At 45.1% G+C, this 22,599-nt stretch overlaps 1 protein-coding gene across 1 annotated transcript in view; it reads left to right on the forward strand.

Moving 5' to 3' along the window:
* The window catches only part of LOC120999089 (filament-like plant protein 3), a 249,859-nt gene that overhangs the window by 130,901 nt on the left and 96,359 nt on the right, over window positions 1-22,599 (forward strand). The window contains exon 7 of the mRNA XM_040429961.1: window positions 18,165-18,350. Coding sequence (XP_040285895.1) covers window positions 18,165-18,350 — 186 coding nt within the window. The remainder of the gene's footprint in view (window positions 1-18,164; window positions 18,351-22,599) is intronic.

Raw genomic sequence — 22,599 nt, forward strand, 5'->3', positions numbered from 1 at the left:
GCTAAGCATGCTGAGAGCTGTGTCCATAAATCAGAACAGCACTATGGAAATTACTGACTGGCTAAGCATGCTGAGAGCTCAGTCTAAATAACATAACACATTAAAGAAATTACTGTTTCTAGCTGCTAGTCCACAGTCCACAGTCCACAGCAGCTAGAAACAGTAATTTCTTTAAAGGGATTCTGTCACCAGGTTTGACCCCTGTCAGCTAAAAATATGCTGATGTTCAGGGCGTCTTCACGATTCCTAATGTGGGCTTATAAATGTCATCTGTGGGCTTATTTAGCTAAAAAACAGCTTTTACTAACCTGTCAGTCAAACAAATAAGGTGCCCAAAGGAATGTTAATGGGTGCAAGATGCCCGCCGCACCCACCGCCGTTCGTGCCCAGCGCCGCCTTTCCGGACTTCTGCACCGCCTCCTAATCCTCTGTGCCGCCTCTCGCTCTCCCTCCCTCCCCCCTCCTTCTGCTGTAAGATCTCGCGCTTGCGCACAGGGCTCTGCCTGATGCGCCCGTGCAGACTTCTCCATTTGGCTTCTTACAGCGAAGTGCGCATGCGCCGGCACTTCGCTCAACCCCTGTATGCGCAAGATCTTACAGCAGGAGGAGGGGGGAGGGAGGGAGAGCGAGAGGCTGCACAGAGGATTAGGAGGCGGCGCAGAAGTCCGCAAAGGCGGCGCTGGGCACGAACGGCGGCGGGTGCGGCCGACACCTTGCATTCATTAACATCCCCTTGGGCACCTTATTTGTTTGACTGACAGGTTAGTAAAAGCTGTTTTTTAGCTAAATAAGCCCACAGATGACATTTATAAGCCCACATTAGGAATCGTGAAGACGCCCTGAACATCAGCATATTTTTAGCTGACGGGTGAAACCTGGTGACAGAATCCCTTTAATGTGGTATGTTATTTAGACACAGCTCTCAGCATGCTTAGCCAGCCTTCTATCTGACTGGCTAAGCATACTGAGTGCTGTGTCCATAAATCATAACACAGCTCTATGAAAATTACTGTTTCTAGCTGCTGTTGTCCACAGTCCACAGCAGCTAGAAAACAGTAATCTTCATAGTCATGTTAAATGATCACTATAGTGTCAGGAAAACAAAGCGGTTTTCCTGACACTATAGTGCCCTGAGGGTGCCCCACCCGTGGTCCCCCTCCATGTTGCCAAGATAGAAGCCAAATGAAGGGGTAGTTGCAGGAACAAAATACTTTAATGGTATCGATAAAATATATATGTAATTAAGACACTGAGTGCAGTTCCATAAAAAGGCCCAGCAAAATCCTCAGCACCAGGCCCATGATGCTCTTAATCCGGCCCTGGTTCTTCCGGGTATAAAACCTGTCTGATCGTCATGAATTATACCTTTAATCACCTTAGAAAGCCTACCTGACAAAACCTTTGCCAGGATTTTAACAGGGATATTGGTCTATATGAACCGGGATCTAGTTGTTCTTTACCCTTTTTTGGAATCAGTGTAATAATTGCTTCTTTCATTGAGTCTGGTAAATCGCCTATTTTTTGGGCCTCACACAATCTCGCTCTTAATTCTGGTATTAACACCTGCGCGAAGGTCTTATATATTTTGAAAGGGAGTCCATCACACCCTGGTGATTTTACTGGTTTTACCATACTTAAAACCTCTTCTATTTCTAAAATAGATATTTCTTTTTCCAGGTATTCCTTTTGGGCTTTAGACATCTCACCCAGGGTTATCTGATCTAAATATTGGTCCAGGTCTTTTTTTGTATATTGTACCCTAGACTTATAAAGTTCCTGAAAGTAGTCCACAAAAACTTTTTTGATACCTTCAGGTGAACTAACTATTTCATCCCTATTATCTCTAATCGCCCCTATCCATGATTTCCCTCTCTGATTTTTTACTATACCTGCTAAGGTTTTCCCAACCTTTAGTCCCTCTGAAGCTAGCCGAAACCCTTGGAAGAACAGTTCTTTCCTAGTTCTCTCCATATAATATATTTTTTACTTTTCGTGTTCCTCCTCCCATTTCTTCTTATTTCCAGTGGGGTTCGTTATACATGCTAATCTTGCTTCTTCTAATTTTTTTTTTGTAAATTCCCTTTTTCTTTAGTAGTTTTTTTTACAATAATTCACCTTTTCAAACAGAGATCCTCTTAAATATGCCTTGGCAGTATCCCAAACTATCAATCTATTAGCAAAGTTATTATTCTCCCGAAATAAATTTTTTAACTCCACCAATATACTTTCTTTATTTGGGATTAACGATAATCAATGGGGAATAAACTTAAACATTGGCAAATTTTGCTTTCTGTTCAAGTCCAATTCCATTGCCACAGCGCTATGATCGAATAAGGCCATAGGCAAATACTTTATCTTAATCCTATTTTGGTCATTACATTTTTATTTCCCAAAACCATATCAATTCTTGACCACGTTTGATGTGATTTGGAGTAACAAGAATACATGGTATCTTCCGGGTTCAAATAACGCCAAACATCAATCCAGTTAAACTCCAAGGCCAGTTTAAAAAAAGTACACATTTTGTATTCTTCCCCCTCTGCCAGACATTCTATCCCTGAGTGGATCCATTACAGCATCATAATCTCCTACCGCAATCATTATACATTCTTGTCTAGTCAACATAAATCTATGCAGCTCATACAACACATCTGCCTTATATGGTGGCGGAATATATATATTTGCGATTACCATTTTAACCCCTTCTATATTACATTGTAAGAAGAGGTACCTACCATATACGTCCGCCTCATATGCAACACACTCAAATTTAATCTTATCATGTACCAGAATTGAAACCCCTCTAGAGTAAGTAGTATATACCGAATGGTACCCTTCCACTATTAATCTCTTCTTCAACCACCTTAAGGATTCTTTGTCTAAGTGTGTCTCTTGGAGGCAAACGATGGCTGTCAAAAACCTCTTCATCCACTCAAAGATAGCATATCTCTTTATCCTTTCTCGCAAACCTCTCACATTTAACGAGAGAATCTTAATCATCTAACAGAGGGGGAAGATAGAAGGTGTCTGAAAAAAGTCGACCCTACCGTTATATTCCACCCTTAGCTTTGCGGGAAAGAGTAAGCTATACTTCAAACCTGCTTCTCTTAATCTCTTTTTTACAGTTATAAACTCCTTCCTTCGTGCATTAGTATCTGATGAGTAATCTGGAAAAAGTCTTATTTTCTTCCCATGTATCTATTTTTCAGAGGTTCCAGCATCAAACAGTATTGTATCTCGGTCCTTGGAGATTAAACATTTCACCAACATGTGTCTAGCTAGGGTAATCCCCTGGGACCCTCTTTTTCATGGGAACCCTATGCGCTCTTTCAATAGCGAACAGGGAAGAGAGGATACCCTCCCTACAATTCTCTTTTATCCACCGCTCTATAAATTCTATACAATTATCCCCTTCTTCCCATTCTGGAATCCCTACACATCTTATGTTTGTTCTTCTCGATCTATCTTATTGATTTATCAATTTTTGTTCCATCTTATTATTTATCTGTTTTAGAGATACAGCCTAATTCTCTAATTTCTCGAGTGCTCCAGCAACGGGATCCTTTTTTCCATCTCGTGTAATCGCTGTCTTATTTTCTCCAGCTGACCACGTATTACAAACCGGATTCCAAAAAAGTTGGGACACTAAACAAATTGTGAATAAAAACTGAATGCAATGATGTGGAGATGGCAAATGTCAATATTTTATTTGTAATAGAACGTAGATGACAGATCAAACGTTTAATCCGAGTAAATGTATCATTTTAAAGGAAAAATACGTTGATTCCAATTTTCACGGTGTCAACAAATCCCCAAAAAGTTGGGACAAGTAGCAATAAGAGGCTGGAAAAAGTAAATTTGAGCATAACGAAGAGCTGGAAGACGAATTAACACTATTAGGTCAATTGGCAACATGATTGGGTATAAAAAGAGCTTCTCAGAGTGGCAGTGTCTCTCAGAAGCCAAGATGGGTAGAGGATCACCAATTCCCACAATGTTGCGCAGAAAGATAGTGGAGCAATATCAGAAAGGTGTTACCCAGCGAAAAATTGCAAAGACTTTTCATCTATCATCATCAACTGTGCATAACATCATCCGAAGATTCAGAGAATCTGGAACAATCTCTGTGCGTAAGGGTCAAGGCCGTAAAACCATACTGGATGCCCGTGATCTCCGGGCCCTTAAACGCCACTGCACCACAAACAGGAATGCTACTGTAAAGGAAATCACAGAATGGGCTCAGGAATACTTCCAGAAACCATTGTCAGTGAACACAATCCACCGTGCCATCCGCCGTTGCCAGCTGAAACTCTACAGTGCAAAGAAGCCATTTCTAAGCAAGATCCACAAGCTCAGGTGTTTTCACTGGGCCAGGGGTCATTTAAAATGGAGTGTGGCAAAATGGAAGACTGTTCTGTGGTCAGACGAGTCACGATTCGAAGTTCTTTTTGGAAATCTGGGACGCCATGTCATCCGGGCCAAAGAGGACAAGGACAACCCAAGTTGTTATCAACGCTCAGTTCAGAAGCCTGCATCTCTGATGGTATGGGGTTGCATGAGTGCGTGTGGCATGGGCAGCTTGCCTGTCTGGAAAGGCACCATCAATGCAGAAAAATATATTCAGGTTCTAGAACAACATATGCTCCCATCCAGACGTCATCTCTTTCAGGGAAGACCCTGCATTTTTCAACAAGATAATGCCAGACCACATTCTGCATCAATCACAACATCATGGCTGCGTAGGAGAAGGATCCGGGTACTGAAATGGCCAGTCTGCAGTCCAGATCTTTCACCTATAGAGAACATTTGGCGCATCATAAAGAGGAAGGTGCAACAAAGAAGGCCCAAGACGATTGAACAGTTAGAGGCCTGTATTAGACAAGAATGGGAGAGCATTCCTATTTCTAAACTTGAGAAACTGGTCTCCTCGGTCCCCAGTCGTCTGTTGAGTGTTGTAAGAAGGGGAGATGCCACACAGTGGTGAAAATGGCCTTGTCCCAACTTTTTGGGGATTTGTTGACACCATGAAATTCTGATTCAACATATTTTTCCCTTAAAATGGTACATTTTCTCAGTTTAAACTTTTGTTCTGTGATTTATGTTCTATTCTGAATAAAATATTAGAAGTTGGCACCTCCACATCATTGCATTCAGTTTTTATTCACGATTTGTATAGTGTCCCAACTTTTTTGGAATCCGGTTTGTACACTAACATCAGTTTGCACTGCCCCAATCTGTGTCACTATACTCCCCATTCCATTTTCCATCCTGGAGACGGTACGAAATATATCTTTCACCATTTTTACATCCATTTCTGCAGCTACCACAGGGGTTCCTTGTTCCCCTGTGATACCCGCAGTCCCGTTCTCCTGTGTCAGGCTATGTGTCTCTGTGTCTATAGCTTTTTCTTTCTGTAAAGAAGTAGACACTGGGGAGTTGGGGGTCAAATATTTGTTTAGGCTATGCTGTTTTTGCCCACTCTCTAACCCTGTTGCTGATCTCCTACCACTAACGCCGGTGAGGCCGCGCTGTTTTTTTTTTTTTCTTTGGGGGTATTTTTATACTTTCTTTTTCGTTCCTTTCCCCTCCTCTGGTCCTTCCCTCCTCTCCTGCCCTTCCCCTTCCTTCCTCTTTCCCCTCTTACAGCTGTTGCGACTATTACCCAGCAATGGTGTGGGGTGGCATTTCTTTGGAGGGCCGCACAGCCCTCCATGTGCTCGCCAGAGGTAGCCTGACTGCCATTAGGTACCGAGATGAGATCCTCAGACCCCTTGTGAGACCATATGCTGGTGCGGTTGGCCCTGGGTTCCTCCTAATGCAAGACAATGCTAGACCTCATGTGGCTGAAGTGTGTCAGCAGTTCCTGCAAGACGAAGGCATTGATGCTATGGACTGGCCCGCCCGTTCCCCAGACCTGAATCCAATTGAGCACATCTGGGACATCATGTCTCGCTCTATCCACCAACGTCACGTTGCACCACAGACTGTCCAGGAGTTGGCAGATGCTTTAGTCCAGGTCTGGGAGGAGATCCCTCAGGAGACCGTCCGCCACCTCATCAGGAGCATGCACAGGCGTTGTAGGGAGGTAATACAGGCACGTGGAGGCCACACACACTACTGAGCCTCATTTTGACTTGTTTTAAGGACATTACATCAAAGCTGGATCAGGCTGTAGTGTGTTTTTCCACTTTAATTTTGAGTGTGACTCCAAATCCAGACCTCCATGGGTTGAAAAATTTGATTTCCATTTTTTTATTTTTGTGTGATTTTGTTGTCAGCACATTCAACTATGTAAAGAACAAAGTATTTCAGAAGAATATTTAATTAATTCAGATCTAGGATGTGTTATATTTGTGTTCCCTTTATTTTTTTGAGCAGTGTATTTATGTATTTGTATTGCCAGGCCAGCAGCCATTGATGAATTGGTTGAAGGCTGCATATAGTGCCGAGATGTCTGCCTCATACCTGTGAAAACAGCAAACTGCTTCCCAGGGAGTTAGTTAGCACAGAGATGCTAACCAGGATGGGCCCGTTTGCTGGTCACACTCAGGACAGGGGACAGCAGACAGGGTGCCGTGTGTCAGCATGGGGGCTTCATACCAGAGAATTAATAATAAGTTGTAATCCTTCATAACTTGTTCAGAATGGGGCTGACGTCTCCAAAACCCAGCTCATCATATCTGGTATGATGGTGGCATCGCATGGACACCATACATGGCGTATCAACTCGCCTTTGTCTTCTTAAAATAAGAATCTCATCTTCTGAGCGTCCTGGACGTGTCTCGTTTGATATGTTAGGACTCGAAACAATGAGATATGAATTATGAAGAAGGTCTGGGGTCTGTATCTTCACCAGAGCAACTGGAAAACTATCTTTTTGATATTTTCTTACCTGTTCCCTAGATGGCCAGTGGGTCGGCTGCATGGGTAATAAAGCTTGGTCTAGAAGGGCTGAGCCAGAGGTGGGAGTGAGAATCCCCCTCAGGCCAGCCACTGGAGGAAAGGCATAAACATGCAATCCCTGGATATTTGGGTGTCACAAAGTGGGAGATCCAATCGAATTGGTTTGTGCATCATTACTCTGCCCAAATCTCCTGGGACGAAAGGACTTTTACCGCACAAATGCTAAGTATTAGAACTTTCTTTGTTTTCTCCTTTAATTTTACAATTGTTTGCCATTTATGTATGTCTCTTGTTATCTTGTTAATCATTTTTTGTAACCAAGTACTGTCTATTTTTTACACATTAAACCTAAAAGTTTGATGTTTTATCTTGTAACATTAAGAACCTGTTAGCTCCATGAAGAGTGTGTGTGCGGTCTGAGGCTGTATGTTTTTCTGTGAGGCTTACTACCGTGTGTGTGTGTCTGATCGCGGTGGAACACTCAGGGGTGTCCTGTCGACCTTCTAACTGATAGGTGGTGACAGTAAAAGTTTCGTTTTAGTGCGTGGGTCTGCTTGCAGGCTTCTGGTGGCGATTTATGCTCGAGTGACGGCCCCGCGTAGGGTGTAACAGTGTGTGAGGGCGTGAGGTGAATTGGCCTGAAGGGCTTGGGCAACCCTTGTCACGTGACGCGGTGGGCTGGTCTGGACCCCGGTACGTGACAAATTGGTTCGCAATGGTGGGATATCGCTATTTTTATGTGATTAAGGATTTAATATCTGGTTTACGGAATCATTCCTGACGCTAAAGGCTGGTGGAAACCTTGCGGGGTGAACAGCATACAAGACAAACACAGTACTTGATTTTTGTTCTATAGACATACGTGCAAACCCCCCCCCCCCTCCTTCTTGTTTTTCTATTTTCTATCTTTTTGTTTGGCAACCACTGAAGATCTTGAAGTTCTACATGGGCCTGGTCCAACAGAGTTTGAGTGGATGGGAGCCTCAACAGCGCCTGGAAATTCTCCAGTCTTCTATAAAAAGGAAGAGAGAATTCTGCAGGAAGATGGCACAAATGTGTGAGAGCACTAAGAGTATAGCACAGTACGAGCCCGATCCGGAAGATTTCCCCCTCATGGAGACAGATGAGGAACTACACTCCCTGGGGCCTAAGTTTGAGGAAATTTGCCGACGATTCCACTTAGCCTCGGAGCACTGGGCACACACTTCATCATTAGCCTGAAAGGAGACCTCCTGGAAACTTTGGCGCATTTGCCTCCTGAGAACTACCTGGATTATGACACCATAAAAAGCGCTCTCATCCAACAGAGTGAGCTGCATCATGCCAAGATGCTCAAACCCAAGGACACTGCTCTTAAGCGGACTTACCGGCGAAAGAAGCGACTACCACTGTGTGGCTTGGAACCAATGTGGGGCAGTGGACAACACAACAGCACCTAAGGAGGAGACTTGCAGAACAGGCAAGGTACTATGTGGGGATTATGACCAGGACTGTTATTTAAAGGCATGTGGGCTTGTGGGGACTTGTGGGACGGCTTTAAAACCACAGAAGTCTCAGAAACCCCTACCTTTCTGCATAATTCCTTCCTGGAGACAGCACCGGAGCTACAGTCAGGTCCATAAATATTGGGACATCAACACAATTCTAAATTTTTGGGCTCTATACACCACCACAATGGATTTGAAATGAAACAAACAAGATGTGCTTCAACTGCAGACTGTCAGCTTTAATTTGAGGGTATTTACATCCAAATCAGGTGAACGGTGTAGGAATTACAACCGTTTGCATATGTGCCTCCCACTTGTTAAGGGACCAAAAGTAATGGGACATAATAATAAGCATAAATCAAACTTTCACTTTTTAATACTTGGTTGCAAATCCTTTGCAGTCAATTTCAGCCTGAAGTCTGGAACGCATAGACATCACCAGACGCTGGGTTTCATCCCTGGTGATGCTCTGCCAAGCCTCTACTGCATTCCTGCTTGTTCTTGGGGCATTTTCCCTTCAGTTTTGTCTTCAGCAAGTGAAATGCATGCTCAATCGGATTCAGGTCAGGTGATTGACTTGGCCATTACATAACATTCCACTTCTTACCCTTAAAAAACTCTTTGGTTGCTTTTGCAGTATGCTTTGGGTCATTGTCCATCTGCACTGTGAAGCGCTGTCCAATGAGTTCTGAAGCATTTGGCTGAATATGAGCAGATAATATTGCCCAAAACACTTCAGAATTCATCCTGCTGCTTTTGTCAGCAGTCACATCATCAATAAATACAAGAGAACCAGTTCCATTCGCAGCCATACATGCCCACGACATGACACTATCACCACCATGCTTCACTGATGAGGTGGTATGCTTAGGATCATGAGCAGTTCCATTCCTTCTCCATACTCTTGTCTTCCCATCACTCTGGTACAAGTTGATCTTGGTCTCATCTGTCTATAGGATGTTGTTCCAGAACTGTGAAGGCTTTTTTTGGCAAACTTTAATCTGGCCTTCCTGTTTTTGGGGCTCACCAATGGTTTACATCTTGTGGTGAACCCTCTGTATTCACTCTGGTGAAGTCTTCTCTTGATTGTTGATTTTGATACACATACACCTACCTCCTGGAAATTGTTCTTTATCTGGCCAACTGTTGTGAAGAGTGTTTTCTTCACCAGGGAAAGAATTCTTTGGTCATCCACCACAGTTGTTTTCCGTGGTCTTCCGGGTCTTTTGGTGTTGCTGAGCTCACCGATGCGTTCTATCTTTTTAAGAATGTTCCAAACAGTTGTTTTGGCCACGCCTAATGTTTTTGCTATCTCTCAGTTGGGTTTGTTTTGTTTTTTCAGCCTAATGATGGCCTGCTTCACTGATAGTGACAGCTCTTTGGATCTCATATTGAGATATTGAGAGAGTTGACAGCAACAGATTCCAAATGCAAATAGCAGACTTGAAATGAACTCTGGACCTTTTATCTGCTCATTGTAATTGGGATAATGAGGAAAAAACACACACCTGACCATGGAACAGCTGGGAAGCCAATTGTCCCATTACTTTAGGTTGCTTAACAAGTGGGAGGCACATATGCAAACTGTTACAATTCCTACACCGTTCACCTGATTTGGATGTAAATACCCTCAAATTAAAGCTGACAGTCTGCAGTTAAAGCACACCTTGTTCATTTCATTTCAAATCCATTGTGGTGGTGTATAGAGCCAAAAATGTTAGAATTGTGTTGATGTCCCAATATTTATGGACCTGACTGTAAATGGACTTTCTCAGGAGGGTCTCACTTGTGAACCTGCATCTTCAGAGGAAAATTGCAGTGTATTAGAAGAGACAGGCGAGTTGCAAGAAAGAAACGTTATTAAAGATTCCATTGTCCCAGGGCCGGGAAATGGATGCATGAACACTGTCGATGAGGATCCCATTGACGGAGGCGATGCAGTGGGGGACAGTGACCTAACTAAAGGGTCCCGTGATGCAGGGGCCAAAGATTCTGCTGATGTTGCAGACCTGGATGCATATCCCGCAGAGAACTCTAGTGTCCAAGACCCTGGACAAGGCGGTATGGACGTTGCTGATAAAAGTATGGACATTGTTGATAAAGGCATGGACTTTGTTAATATAGCTGGGGACAACATGGAATACAGTGAAGCCACGAAATGATCTTTAGAGGAAGGGACTGTAAATTGTGTTAATCTTGGGGAGAAGGAAAATCTCCCTGTCACGCTGGGTAGGATACAAGATACAATAGAAACACAGAAAACCATGAAAAAAGTGTCTAGGCCAGAAGCTGTGGATAAAGGTCACCTCCTAGCAAATCCCTACCAAATCTCCCTGGACTTCTGTGCTCACGTTCAGACCCTGGAGGTGGGAATAAATGTGCCCCTGTGCCTAAGACTGAAGAAACCCTAAGATAGTGGAAAAGGGGAAAAGAGACAGCCTGCTTCCTCAAGCAAGGAGGGAGCAGGTGTCTCCCTAACAGCCTAGACAGCACACAAGAGAGAATCAAAACCAACTTATCTGTAGCTGAGCAGACACAGCAATTCCTTCCATCCTTCCTTCCTTCCACAGAGCAAGATAGAAGCTATAACCCGCACAGGACACTGGGAAAGGGAGTAATTTAAACTCATACAGACGACCCCACCCAGTGCACCTGGAAGGAGGCGGATACAGCTCACATCCAAACCCAAAACAAAACAAACTACACATGTGCTGCTAGCCTGGCAGACCTCCGCACATAACCTGAGCAGGGCATGACAGTACCCCCCCCCTTCTACGGGTGACCTTCGGACACCCCGGCCCAACTTTATCCGGGTGGGCCCTGTGAAAGGCCCTCACCAGTCGGCTGGCACTAACATCCACAGCCGGAACCCACATCCTCTCCTCGGGGCCCTATCCCCTCCAGTGCACCAGGTACTGAAGGGAACCCCGAAGAACACGTGAGTCGAGAACCCTAGAGATCTCGAACTCTAAATTTCCATCAACCAGAACAGGGGGAGGGGGCAATGGCGATGGTTCCACCGGTTTCACATATTTCTTCAGACCTGTGGAACACATCATGGATCCTCCAGATGTGCGGAAGATCCAGACGAAACGCCACTGGATTGACAACCGCAGATATTTTGTAAGGTCCAATAAAACTTGGACCCAGTTTCCAAGATGGCACTCTCAGTTTAATATTTTTAGTAGATAACCACACCAGATCACCCACACACAGGTCCGGACCAGTCATACGTCTCTTGTCAGCCATTCGCTTATACCTCTCACCCATCTTCTCCAAATTCACTTGTATCCTCCGCCAGATAGAAGACAAGGCAGAAGAAAATCTCTCCTCCTCTGGCATCCCAGAGGAACTAGTCCCAGAAAAGGTACCAAACTGAGGATGAAAACCGTATGCGCCAAAAAATGGCGACTTACCCGTGGACTCCTGCCTACGGTTATTCAAAGCAAACTCTGCTAGGGATAAGAATGAGGACCAGTCCTCCTGATTCTCAGCCACAAAGCACCTCGAGTAGGTCTCCAGGTTTTGATTAGTACGCTCTGTCTGCCCATTTGACTGCGGATGAAAAGTCGAAGAGAGCGAAAGTTGAATGCCAAGCCGAGAGCAGAACGCCCTCCAAAACCTGGAAACAAACTGCGTGCCCCTATCGGAAACCACATCCGAGGGAATGCCATGTAATGTCACGATGTTATCAACAAAAACCTGAGCAAGAGTCTTGGCATTGGGCAAACTAGCTAACGATACAAAGTGAGCCATTTTACTAAAACGGTCAACAACCACCAGAATCACTGTTTTCCCGGAGGAACTCTGCAGATCCGTAATAAAGTCCATAGACAAGTGCGTCCAAGGATGAGATGGAATAGGCAAAGGAAAAAGTGAACCAGAAGGTCGAGTGTGAGCAACCTTTGACCGTGCACAGGTCTCACAAGCTGCTACGTAATCCTCAACACTCTTACGTAACCCGGGCCACCAGAACCTCCGGGAAATAAGATCAAAGGTGGACTTGCCACCAGGATGTCCAGCAAGGACAGTATCGTGATGTTCCTTGAATACCTTGTATCGCAGTCCATCAGGAACAAACCAACTCCCTGGGGGACAAGAATCAGGGGCCCCCTCCTGGATTCCCAACACCTCCATCTCCAATTCGGGGTACAGAGCGGAGACCACCACCCCATCAGCCAAAATTGGAGCAGGATCCTCTGAATCACCTCCCCCAGGAAAACTACGAGACAATGCATCTGCCTTGACGTTTTTAACCCCCGGGCGAAAAGTAACCACAAAATTGAACATAGTAAAAAACAGTGACCATCTAGCCTGTCTAGGATTCAGACGCTTGGCAGATTGCAGGCAAGCCAAAATCTTATGATCAGTATATACAGTAACGGGATGAGACGCCCCCTCCAACCAGTGACGCCATTCCTCAAAGGCCAATTTGATGGCCAGCAATTCCCTATCTCCTACATCATAATTCCTCTCGGCGACCGAGAGCTTCTTGGAAAAAAAAACACACGGAACCCATTTGCCAGGAGATGAACCCTGCGACAACACTGCTCCAACCCCCACCTCTGACGCATCCACCTCCACCACAAATGGCTGAGACACATCGGGCTGCATCAGAATGGGAGCAGACGCAAAACACTCCTTAATAGCCGAAAAGGCCTGCAATGCCTCCTCCGACGCCCTTCTTAGTCATATTAGTCAGAGATTTTACAATGGTAGAATAGTTCAAGATAAATTTTCTATAATAATTGGTAAACCCCAAAAACCGCATCAAAACTTTCTGATTCTCCGGTTGGTCCCATTCCAGAACCGCCCGGACCTTTTCGGGGTCCATACGAAAACCAGAGTCAGAAAGCAGATATCCCAGAAATGGAAGCTCCTGCACAGAAAACACACATTTCTCCAATTTGGCATATAATCTATTCTCCTGAAGGATCGACAAAACCTGTCTCACGTGATCCTGATGAGTCTTCAGATCAGGAGAGTAAATTAGAATGTCATCCAAGTAAATTACCACAAACCTTCCCACAAAATGATGGAAAATGTCCTTGACAAATCGCTGAAACACTGCTGGCGTGTTAGTTAACCCAAAAGGCATAACCAGATTCTCGAAATGACCCTCGTGCATGTTGAAGGCCGTTTTCCACTCATCCCCTTCCTTGATTCTGATCAGATTGTAGGCCCCTCTTAAATCTAACTTGGAGAACACCTTGGCTCCAACAATTTGATCAAAAAGGTCAGAGATTAAAGGAAGGGGATACGGATCCCGGACCGTAATACGGTTCAATTCCCGGAAATCCAAACAAGGTCTAAGCGATCCATCCTTTTTCTTTACAAAGAATAAACCAACTGCAACCGGAGACTTTTCACACTTGCGTTGTCCGGATTCGGCGTGTACTCCACTTGCCGGAATTACACTCCGGATCCGGAAAAACGCAAGTGTACTGAAAGCATTTGAAGACGGAACCGTCTTCCAAATGCTTTCAGTGTTACTATGGCACCCAGGACGCTATTAAAGTCCTGGTTGCCGTACTAGGAGTGGGGAGCGGGGGAGCGGTATACTTACAGTCCGTGCGGCTCCCGGGGTGCTCCAGAGTGACGTCAGGGCGCCCCATGCGCATGGATGACGTGATCCATGCGCTTGGGGCGCCCTGACGTCACTCTGGAGCACCCCGGGAGCCGCACGGACGGTAAGTATACTGCTCCCCGCTACACTTTACCATGGCTGCCAGGACTTTAGCGTCCCGGCAGCCATGGTAACCATTCAGAAAAAGCTAAATGACGGCTCCGGCAATGCGCCGAAACGACGTTTAGCTTAAGGCCGGATCCGGATCAATGCCTTTCAATGGGCATTAATTCCGGATCCGGCCTTGCGGCAAGTGTTCCGGATTTTTGTCCGGAGCAAAAAGCGCAGCATGCTGCTGTATTTTCTCCGGCCAAAAAACGTTCCGTTCCGGAACTGAAGACATCCTGATGCATCCTGAACGGATTTCTCTCCATTCAGAATGCATTAGGATAATCCTGATCAGGATTCTTCCGGCATAGAGCCCCGGCGATGGAACTCTATGCCGGAAGACAAAAACGCAAGTGTGAAAGAGCCCTTAGATGGTCTAATATGACCTTTTGCCAAACTCTCGGCAATATATTTCCGCATGACCTCTCTTTCAGGTTGAACAGCCGAGACTTTGGCAACTTAGCCCCTGGGATGAGATTAACTGAACACTCATAGTCACGATGAGGAGGCAATTCCTGAGCCCCACCCTCCGAAAAGACATCCGCAAAATCTGAGAGATACTGAGGTAAAACCGTAGTAGACACACCAGAGATAAGATGTGCCAAGACAATTGTCCGAACAAAATTCACTCCAACCAGTGATCTGTCTTGCCTGCCAATCTATAATTGGGTTATGTTTTGTCAACCACGGTAACCCTAAGACTATAGGAGCGGGCAAATCCTTCATGACAAAACAAGACATGATCTCAACATGTGAATCACCCACCCTTAACTGAATACCATGAGCAATATGAGTGAGACTCCTTTGAGAAAGAGGGGAAGAATCAATTGTGAAAACCGGAATCTCTCTGAAGTGCAAGTACTTAGGCCCAGATTTTGAAGAAAAAGAAAATCAATAAGGTTTTCCCCAGCACCACAGTCAAGGAATACTTCCACATTAAATTTTCTTGAGTCTAGCGCCACCATAGCTGGAAGGAGAAAACGAGTATTACAAGGAGCTTGCATACCTGCTTGCTCCGCCACCCTATTCACACTACCAAGAGTCAGGGATGTTTTTTTTTTTTTTCTTTATGTAAACCTCTTTGTGATTCTTTATCATCAACATGGGGTTTAACTAAAGGACAAGCAAAAATAAAATGACAACTTTCTCCACAGTAATAACATAGCTTATGCAACCTCCTAAAGTTCCTATTACCAGAACGGAAAGACACCTGACCCAGCTGCATGGGTTCCTCCCCTACCCCAGAGTTACATGTGCAGTAAGCCAGATTGGGAGTGATGCACACTGGCGCAATATTCATAGTTTTTGTTCGCCTTTATCTTCTTAAAATAAGGATCTCATCTTCCGAGCATCCTGGACGTGTCTCGTTTGATATGCTAGGACTCGGAACAATGAGATATGAATTATGAAGAAGGTCTGGGGTCTGTATCTTCACCACGGCAACTGGGAAACTATCTTTTTGATATTTTCTTACTTGTTCCCTAGATGGCCAGTGGGCCGGCTGCATGGGTAATGAAGCTCGGCCCAGAAGGGCTGAGCCAGAGGTGGGAGTGAGAATCCCCCTCAGGCCTGCCCCTGGAGGAAAGGCACAAACATACAATCCCTAGATTTTTGGGTGTCACAAAGTGGGAGATCCAATCAAATTTGTTTGTGCACCATTACTCTGCCCAAATCTGCTGGGAGGAAAAAACTTTTACCACGCAACTGCTAAGTATCAGAACTTTCTATGTTTTCTCCTTTTTATTTTACAATTGTTTGCCATTTATGATTTATGTATGTTTCTTGTTAATCATTTTTTGTAACCAAGTGCTGTCCATTTTTAATACATTAAACATGAAAGTTTGATGGTTTGTCTTGTAACCTTAAGAACCTGTTAGCTCCATGAAGACTGTGTGTGCAGTCTGAGGCTGTGTGTTTTTCCGTGAGGCTTGCTATCCTGTGTGTGTGTCTGTTTGCGAGTAGAGCACTCAGGGGTGTCCTGTCGACCTTAGAACTGGCGGGTGGTAGCAGTGAAAGTTTTGTGTTAGTGCATGGGTGTGCTTGCAGGCTTCAGGTGACTATTTATGCTCAAGTTACGGGCCGGCGTACGGCGTAACAGCGTGTGAGGGCGTGAGGTGAATCGGCCTTGTCACGTGACGCGGTGGTCTGGTCTGGTCCCCAGTACGGGACACTCGCCAATCGTGATCTTTCTTTCAGCTAAAAAATGATCATTCCTCGGTCACAGATCAGTTCGTATAATATGGAGTTGTCTACTCGCTTACAGATCGTATCTTGTGGAGTTGTGGTACTTTGTAGTGAAGGATTAACGGGCGAAAGTCCGAACATCACTCTATTTACATTTTGTCTGCTAACGAGCCGCAAAATCTTCAATCTGTAATTGTTATCTGTTAGACATCTGCTAGTCTAATGCAAGCCTTAGTTTGCTGTTTGTCTAGTGTGTATGGCCACCTTTAAAGGGGTTTTCCGGGAATGATTACTTTAAATCCAATGCCCGCAGCCTGCCTCCTGAACTAAAAATTAATATTTACTGTACCTGCTCCCCGCCACTTTAATGTTGCTGACTCTGCTGTGTAAATGTTCTGGTCCCGGCAGTGTTTACCCCAAACACAGCGTGAGCATTGCCACATACTCCACTGCAGCCATCGTTTGGCTTCAGTGTTGACGTGCCCCTTTTGGCCACATCGCCACTGAAGCCTGGCTGCAGTAGAGTATGTGACAATGTCACAGTAGAGTATGTGTAGGGTGTAAACACTGCAGAGACTGGAACAAGCAATTTCTGAAATGTCATTATTTATGGAGAACCCCTTTAAGCACTAGAACTCAAGTGGCACATTGTCATTAATAATATTATTAGAAAGGGTTGCACATAGATTGATGCAACCATTACTCGATTTAGGTCTTGCAAATTTTCCCTGCCACAGTAGTGGGAAACTAGGGTCATGAAACTCCTTTGAGTCCCATTTACGTTTATTGGACGGTGACTATCATCTGACTGTAATAAGTGGCACTAAGGTCGCAGATGTTTTAAGCCACTGACCCATATAGTGTCATTCAATACAGTCAAGGCCCGTCACTTTGGCACAATTTACCGGCACATGACAGTTGCTTTCCAAAAGAAGTGAATGGAAACCAGGCAGCTGAGCAGTTGTCATGAAATTTTCCCATTTACTTCTCTAGGTGAGTAAGGTCAACATATGAATCATGCATGGCTTATAACACGCATTTGTGGTTTGCGTGACCATCATATCTACTCATCCAGCCGACTTCCTGATATTATGGTATAGACACAACTAGGCTGCTCTGACTATTTTTATAAATCCCTCGGCAATGGATGGAGTGGCCATATTCCTCTTTTTCAGTTTCTATTCTCCCCAGGTTCTCCTTTTCATTCTAGCTTTCTGTAGGCTCGTTGCAAATGTATTCAAAACCATTAGCACTTCATGAATGTACAAAGCCCTGGTTTTGTATTCATGACATACCACTGACCAATATCCACACAGTCCTTCAGAAATGCAAAATGACTTCATTCAAGTATTGCGTAACCAAAGGGCAGCTTTGAAAATTTTCTTCTGATGGCCCAGACTGCAGCGTAACCTTTAGATAATCCAGTACACTGTTGCCATGCAATGTCTTTATCCGGCTGTCCTTATTAAAAGGGATATACCGCACCCTGCAGTCATACTGAGAGGTCCTGAATAATCAGAGCACTCCCTGTTTGCCAAGGACATTTTACAGAAAATGACATTTTTATGTTCCCTCTAAGCTTCTTATTAGTGGAAGAATGCCGCTATCTCACTGCTATATTTATAGCGCTGACATCTTCACTTTCTATTTTTGTGTGGTGTATGAGAATATCGCTGAGTTTCTTTACAAATTTTCCATAACGGTCCAAAAAAATATGATGTGCTTGTAAAAATATAGGAATTGACATTTTTATCACAATGTTTTTTTCTATAACCCAGAATTGTCAGCCCTGTAATCATTAAAAGTAAGTCAACGCTTCGGCTCACATCTAATGTTCTTTTTATTTACCACCGCAGAAATTATTAGTCTTCATGGACATCTCAAAGAATTCCAACTAGAAAATGTTTCTCTTCGAAATCAAGTGAAAAATCTGCAAGCAGTTGCCGAATCTGTCACACTTACATCAACGCAGCTTCAAAAGTCACGAGAGATGGAAACTGAATTAAAAAACAAATGTCAAGAGATGGAAAAGCAAATCATAGGTAACATAATATAATGCTCTTTAATAAAATTATAGCTGTCCTCCTGTCTCTGTTCCTAGACTCTTCATCTGCCAAGTTCTCAAAGTGCTCCAGCTAATTTGTATCGAGCAGATGCTGGTCTGTTAGGCCCCTTTCACACGGGCGAGATTTCCGCGCGGGTGCAATGCATGAGGTGAACGCATTGCACCCGCACTGAATACCGACCCATTCATTTCTATGGGGCTGTGCACATGAGCGTTGATTTTCACGCATCACTTGTGCGTTGCGTGAAAATCGCAGCATGCTCTATATTGTGCATTTTTCACGTAACTCAGGTCCCATAGAAATAATTGGGGTTGCGTGAAAATTGCAAGCATCCGCAAGCAAGTGCGGATGCGGTGCGATTTTCACGCATGGTTGCTAGGTGACGATCGGGATGGGGACCCGATCATTATTATTTTCCCTTATAACATGGTTATAAGGGAAAATAATAGCATTCTGAATACAGAATGCATAGTACAATAGGCCTGGAGGGGTTAAAAAAATAAATAAAATAATTTAACTCACCTTAATCCACATGTTCGCGCAGCCGGCATCTCCTTCTGTCTTCTTTTGTGAGGAATAGGACCTTTGATGACGTCACTACGTCTCCATTCACACGTCCGCAAATGGGTCCGCATCTGTTCCGCAATTTTGCGGAACGGGTGCGGACCCATTCATTTTCTATGGGGACGGAATGGATGCGTACAGCACACAGTGTGCTGTCAGCATCCGCATTTGTGGAGAGCGGCCCCGATCTTCGGGGCCACAGCTCCGCAAAAGATATAACATGTCCTATTCTTGTCCGCAGCTGCGGACAAGAATAGACATTTCTATAGGGGTGCCGGGCGGGTGTGTTGCGGATCCGCAATTTGCGGGTCCGCAACACACCACGGACGTGTGAATGGAACCTAAACGTGGGAAAAATCCCCATTTTCATGCATTTTGCACTGTATTATTACCTATTGACTTCATACCTACTTGGCACTTGTCAGGGGTAGATGGGATTTACTGCATTTATTATATTGTCACATTACCAGCAGTGATGTCCAGTTCGCTGTGTTTGCCCGCGAACACATGCGAGCTGCCATCCTAACTGACAAGTACGGCGATGCACAGGTAAGTCCTTACCTTTGCGCGAGCCGGTCTGAAATCAAATGCGGTCTCCGGGTGCAGGCAGTTCAGAGAACAGCCCGATGAAGGCCCCCGGTGCCTGCTCCCGGCGGCTGTTCTCGGAACTGCCTGCTCCCGCTTACCTGTGCATCTCCGTACTTGTCAGTTAAGATGGCAGCTCGCATGTGTTCGCGGGCAAACACGGCGAACTGGCTATCACTGATTACCAGCAGTCCAGTGTCATCAAGGGGTATCTGTAGAGGACACTTATAGGCGGATCTGTAGAGGACACTTACAGGGGGATCTGTAGAGGACACTTATAGGGGGATCTGTGGAGGACACTTACAGGGGGATCTGTAGAGGACACTTATAGGGGGATCTGTAGAGGACACTTATAGGCGGATCTGTAGAGGACACTTATAGGGGGATCTGTGGAGGACACTGTTATTGGGGGATCTGTAGAGGACACTTATTGGGGGATCTGTAGAGGACACTGTTATTGGGGGATCTGTAGAGGACACTGTTATTGGGGGATCTGTAGAGGACACTGTTATTGGTGGATCTTTAGAGGACACTGTTATTGGGGGATCTGTGGAGGACAGTGTTATAGGGGGATCTGTGGAGGACACTTATAGGCGGATCTGTAGAGGACACTTACAGGGGGATCTGTAGAGGACACTTATAGGGGGATCTGTGGAGGACAGTGTTATAGGGGGATCTGTAGAGGACACTGTTATTGGGGGATCTGTAGAGGACACTGTTATTGGTGGATCTGTAGAGGACACTGTTATTGGGGGATCTGTGGAGGACAGTGTTATAGGGGGATCTGTGGAGGACACTTATTGGGGGATTTGTGGATGAGTCTGTTATGGGGGGATCTGACCCCATTACATTGGGCCCCAGTTATCGCAGCCCAACCATCACATATAAAGTGTATGCAGCTGCCCCTAGCAGTGCTGCTTTGCTAAACTAGCAGTAATTGCTTATCTGCAGTACTCACTATGCACGCAGCGGGCAGGCTGGCAGCGCACGTCACTCAGTCACACTCTGGCCCCGCCCACTATGCACACAGCGGGCAGGCCGGCAGCTCACGTCACTCACGCAGTCACACTCCGGCCACACCCACTATGCACGCAGCGGGCAGGCCGGCAGCGCACGTCACTAACTCAGTCACACTCCGGCTCTGCCCACTTCATTAATGTGTGACTGAGTGAGCGACATGAGCTGCCGGACTGCCCGCTGTGTTGCCCATTGCGTGCATAGCCGGCCTGCCCGCTGCAGACTTGCCCATTGCGTGCATAGTGAGTACTGCAGAGAAGCGATTACAGCTAGTTTAGCGAAGCGGCACTGCTAGGGGCTGCTGCATACACTTTATATGTGATGCCTACTCTGTCTGGGGACCGGCTTAATGAAGTTCAGTGACTGCGCCGGGTCCCACTACTACTCTGATAGTGCTGCTGTTTACATGTCACTGGCACATTGCAGGCCGCTATGCCTATGCAGCACAGCACGGCCTGTGATGTGCTGGCCATGTAATACTGCTCAATTCGCTTTATAAGACGCACAGCCACTTTTTCACTTCATAAGATAAAGTGGGGGGAAATACGTTATACATTTATTTGTAACTATTTTTGCTAATCCTTCTCCTGCTAGCAACTATAGCCAAAAATGTTGTTTTAAAAGAGTTTTTCGCCGAAAAAAAATAAATAAAAAGGAGCCAGAAAGGTTAAAAACCAAGCATTACTCACTCTCAACAATCACCCATCAGTGCCGTTCTAGCGTTTCTCTGGTCCCTGCTGCTTTTCACTTCCTGGCTCCGGCTTGACACACATGTCCGTCCTCATCCAATGATTGGTTGAGCAGGTATTCCAATTACTTTCTGTGTTTTAAGCTGGTACAAGAAGTTGATACCGGAGCAGTGTTGGAATGGCATGGGAGAGTTAGTGAGTTGAGCAATTTGTATCTTTTATAGATGACTGGGATGCTTTTTCATCCTAGAGACAAGTGGGTCCCACCTTACAAGCTACAACTGATGTCAGTTTCTGACTCTATAGGGTCAGAGGCTCAGTAAAAACTGTTAAGGTGGGCACCTCCACTAAGATCCTGCAATTGGATCCAAGATCCAAATAACACACTCAGGCCTAGTTCACACTTCAGTGATTTGGTCAGTGATTGTGAGCCAAAACCAGGTGCGGATCAAAAACACAGAACAGGTGCAGATCTTTCCCTTATACCAGGGATGACCAACCTGAGCCTCTCCAGATGTTGCAAAACTACAACTCTCAGCATGCCCACACTGCCTACAGCTATCAGCCTACAGCAGGACATGGTGGGAGTTGTAGTTTTACAACAGCTGGAGGGCCGCATGTTGGCCATCCCTGTCATACACCTTATCTCTGTGAAGGCCCCACTTCTGGTTTTGGCTCACAATCACTGATGGAAATCACTGACCAAATCACTGAAGTGTGAACTATGCCTAAGATGGCAATAGATCAGGGATGGCCAACCTGAAGCTCTCCAGATGTTGCAAAACTACAACTCCCATCATGCCCGGACAGTCTACAGCTATCAGCCTACAGCAGGACATGGTGGGAGTTGTAGTTTTACAACAGCTGGAGAGCCGCAGGTTGGCCATGCCTGCAATAGATGGTAAATTTGTATCTGATGTAATCGACACTAGAAACTCTGATGTGTGTGTGAACATATGGTTTCAGAAATTCTGTTGTTATGTAACTATGACTTGCTTATTACTTATGTGTGAGTGTTACAAAAGATTTCTTAGATTGGATCCACATTTAGGTTAATGTAATGCTGCTGTCAGATAAGGATGACTCCCAGAAATACTTTATGGGCAGCATTCACCAAAACAGTCCCCTTTGTTTATTGTTACCGTAATTGAAATCAATGGTAGTCAGGAAATTGTAGCTTCTTCCTGAATCAGAAAGCACTAAAGATAAGTGTTCTATAATTGTTGAACATTCCTTATAAGGGAAGGACCCGGGTCTGTCTGTTTCACATAAAAGTTTCGGCCTTACACAGCCATTCAATGATTTCTTTGCAGTTCAGTCAGTTTTCTAAAGCTCTCATCTTCCCACATGTGCCATGTGGTTTAGTGTTT

Source organism: Bufo bufo, chromosome 4 (genome assembly GCF_905171765.1).
Source record: "Bufo bufo chromosome 4, aBufBuf1.1, whole genome shotgun sequence".
Lineage (NCBI taxonomy): Eukaryota > Metazoa > Chordata > Amphibia > Anura > Bufonidae > Bufo > Bufo bufo.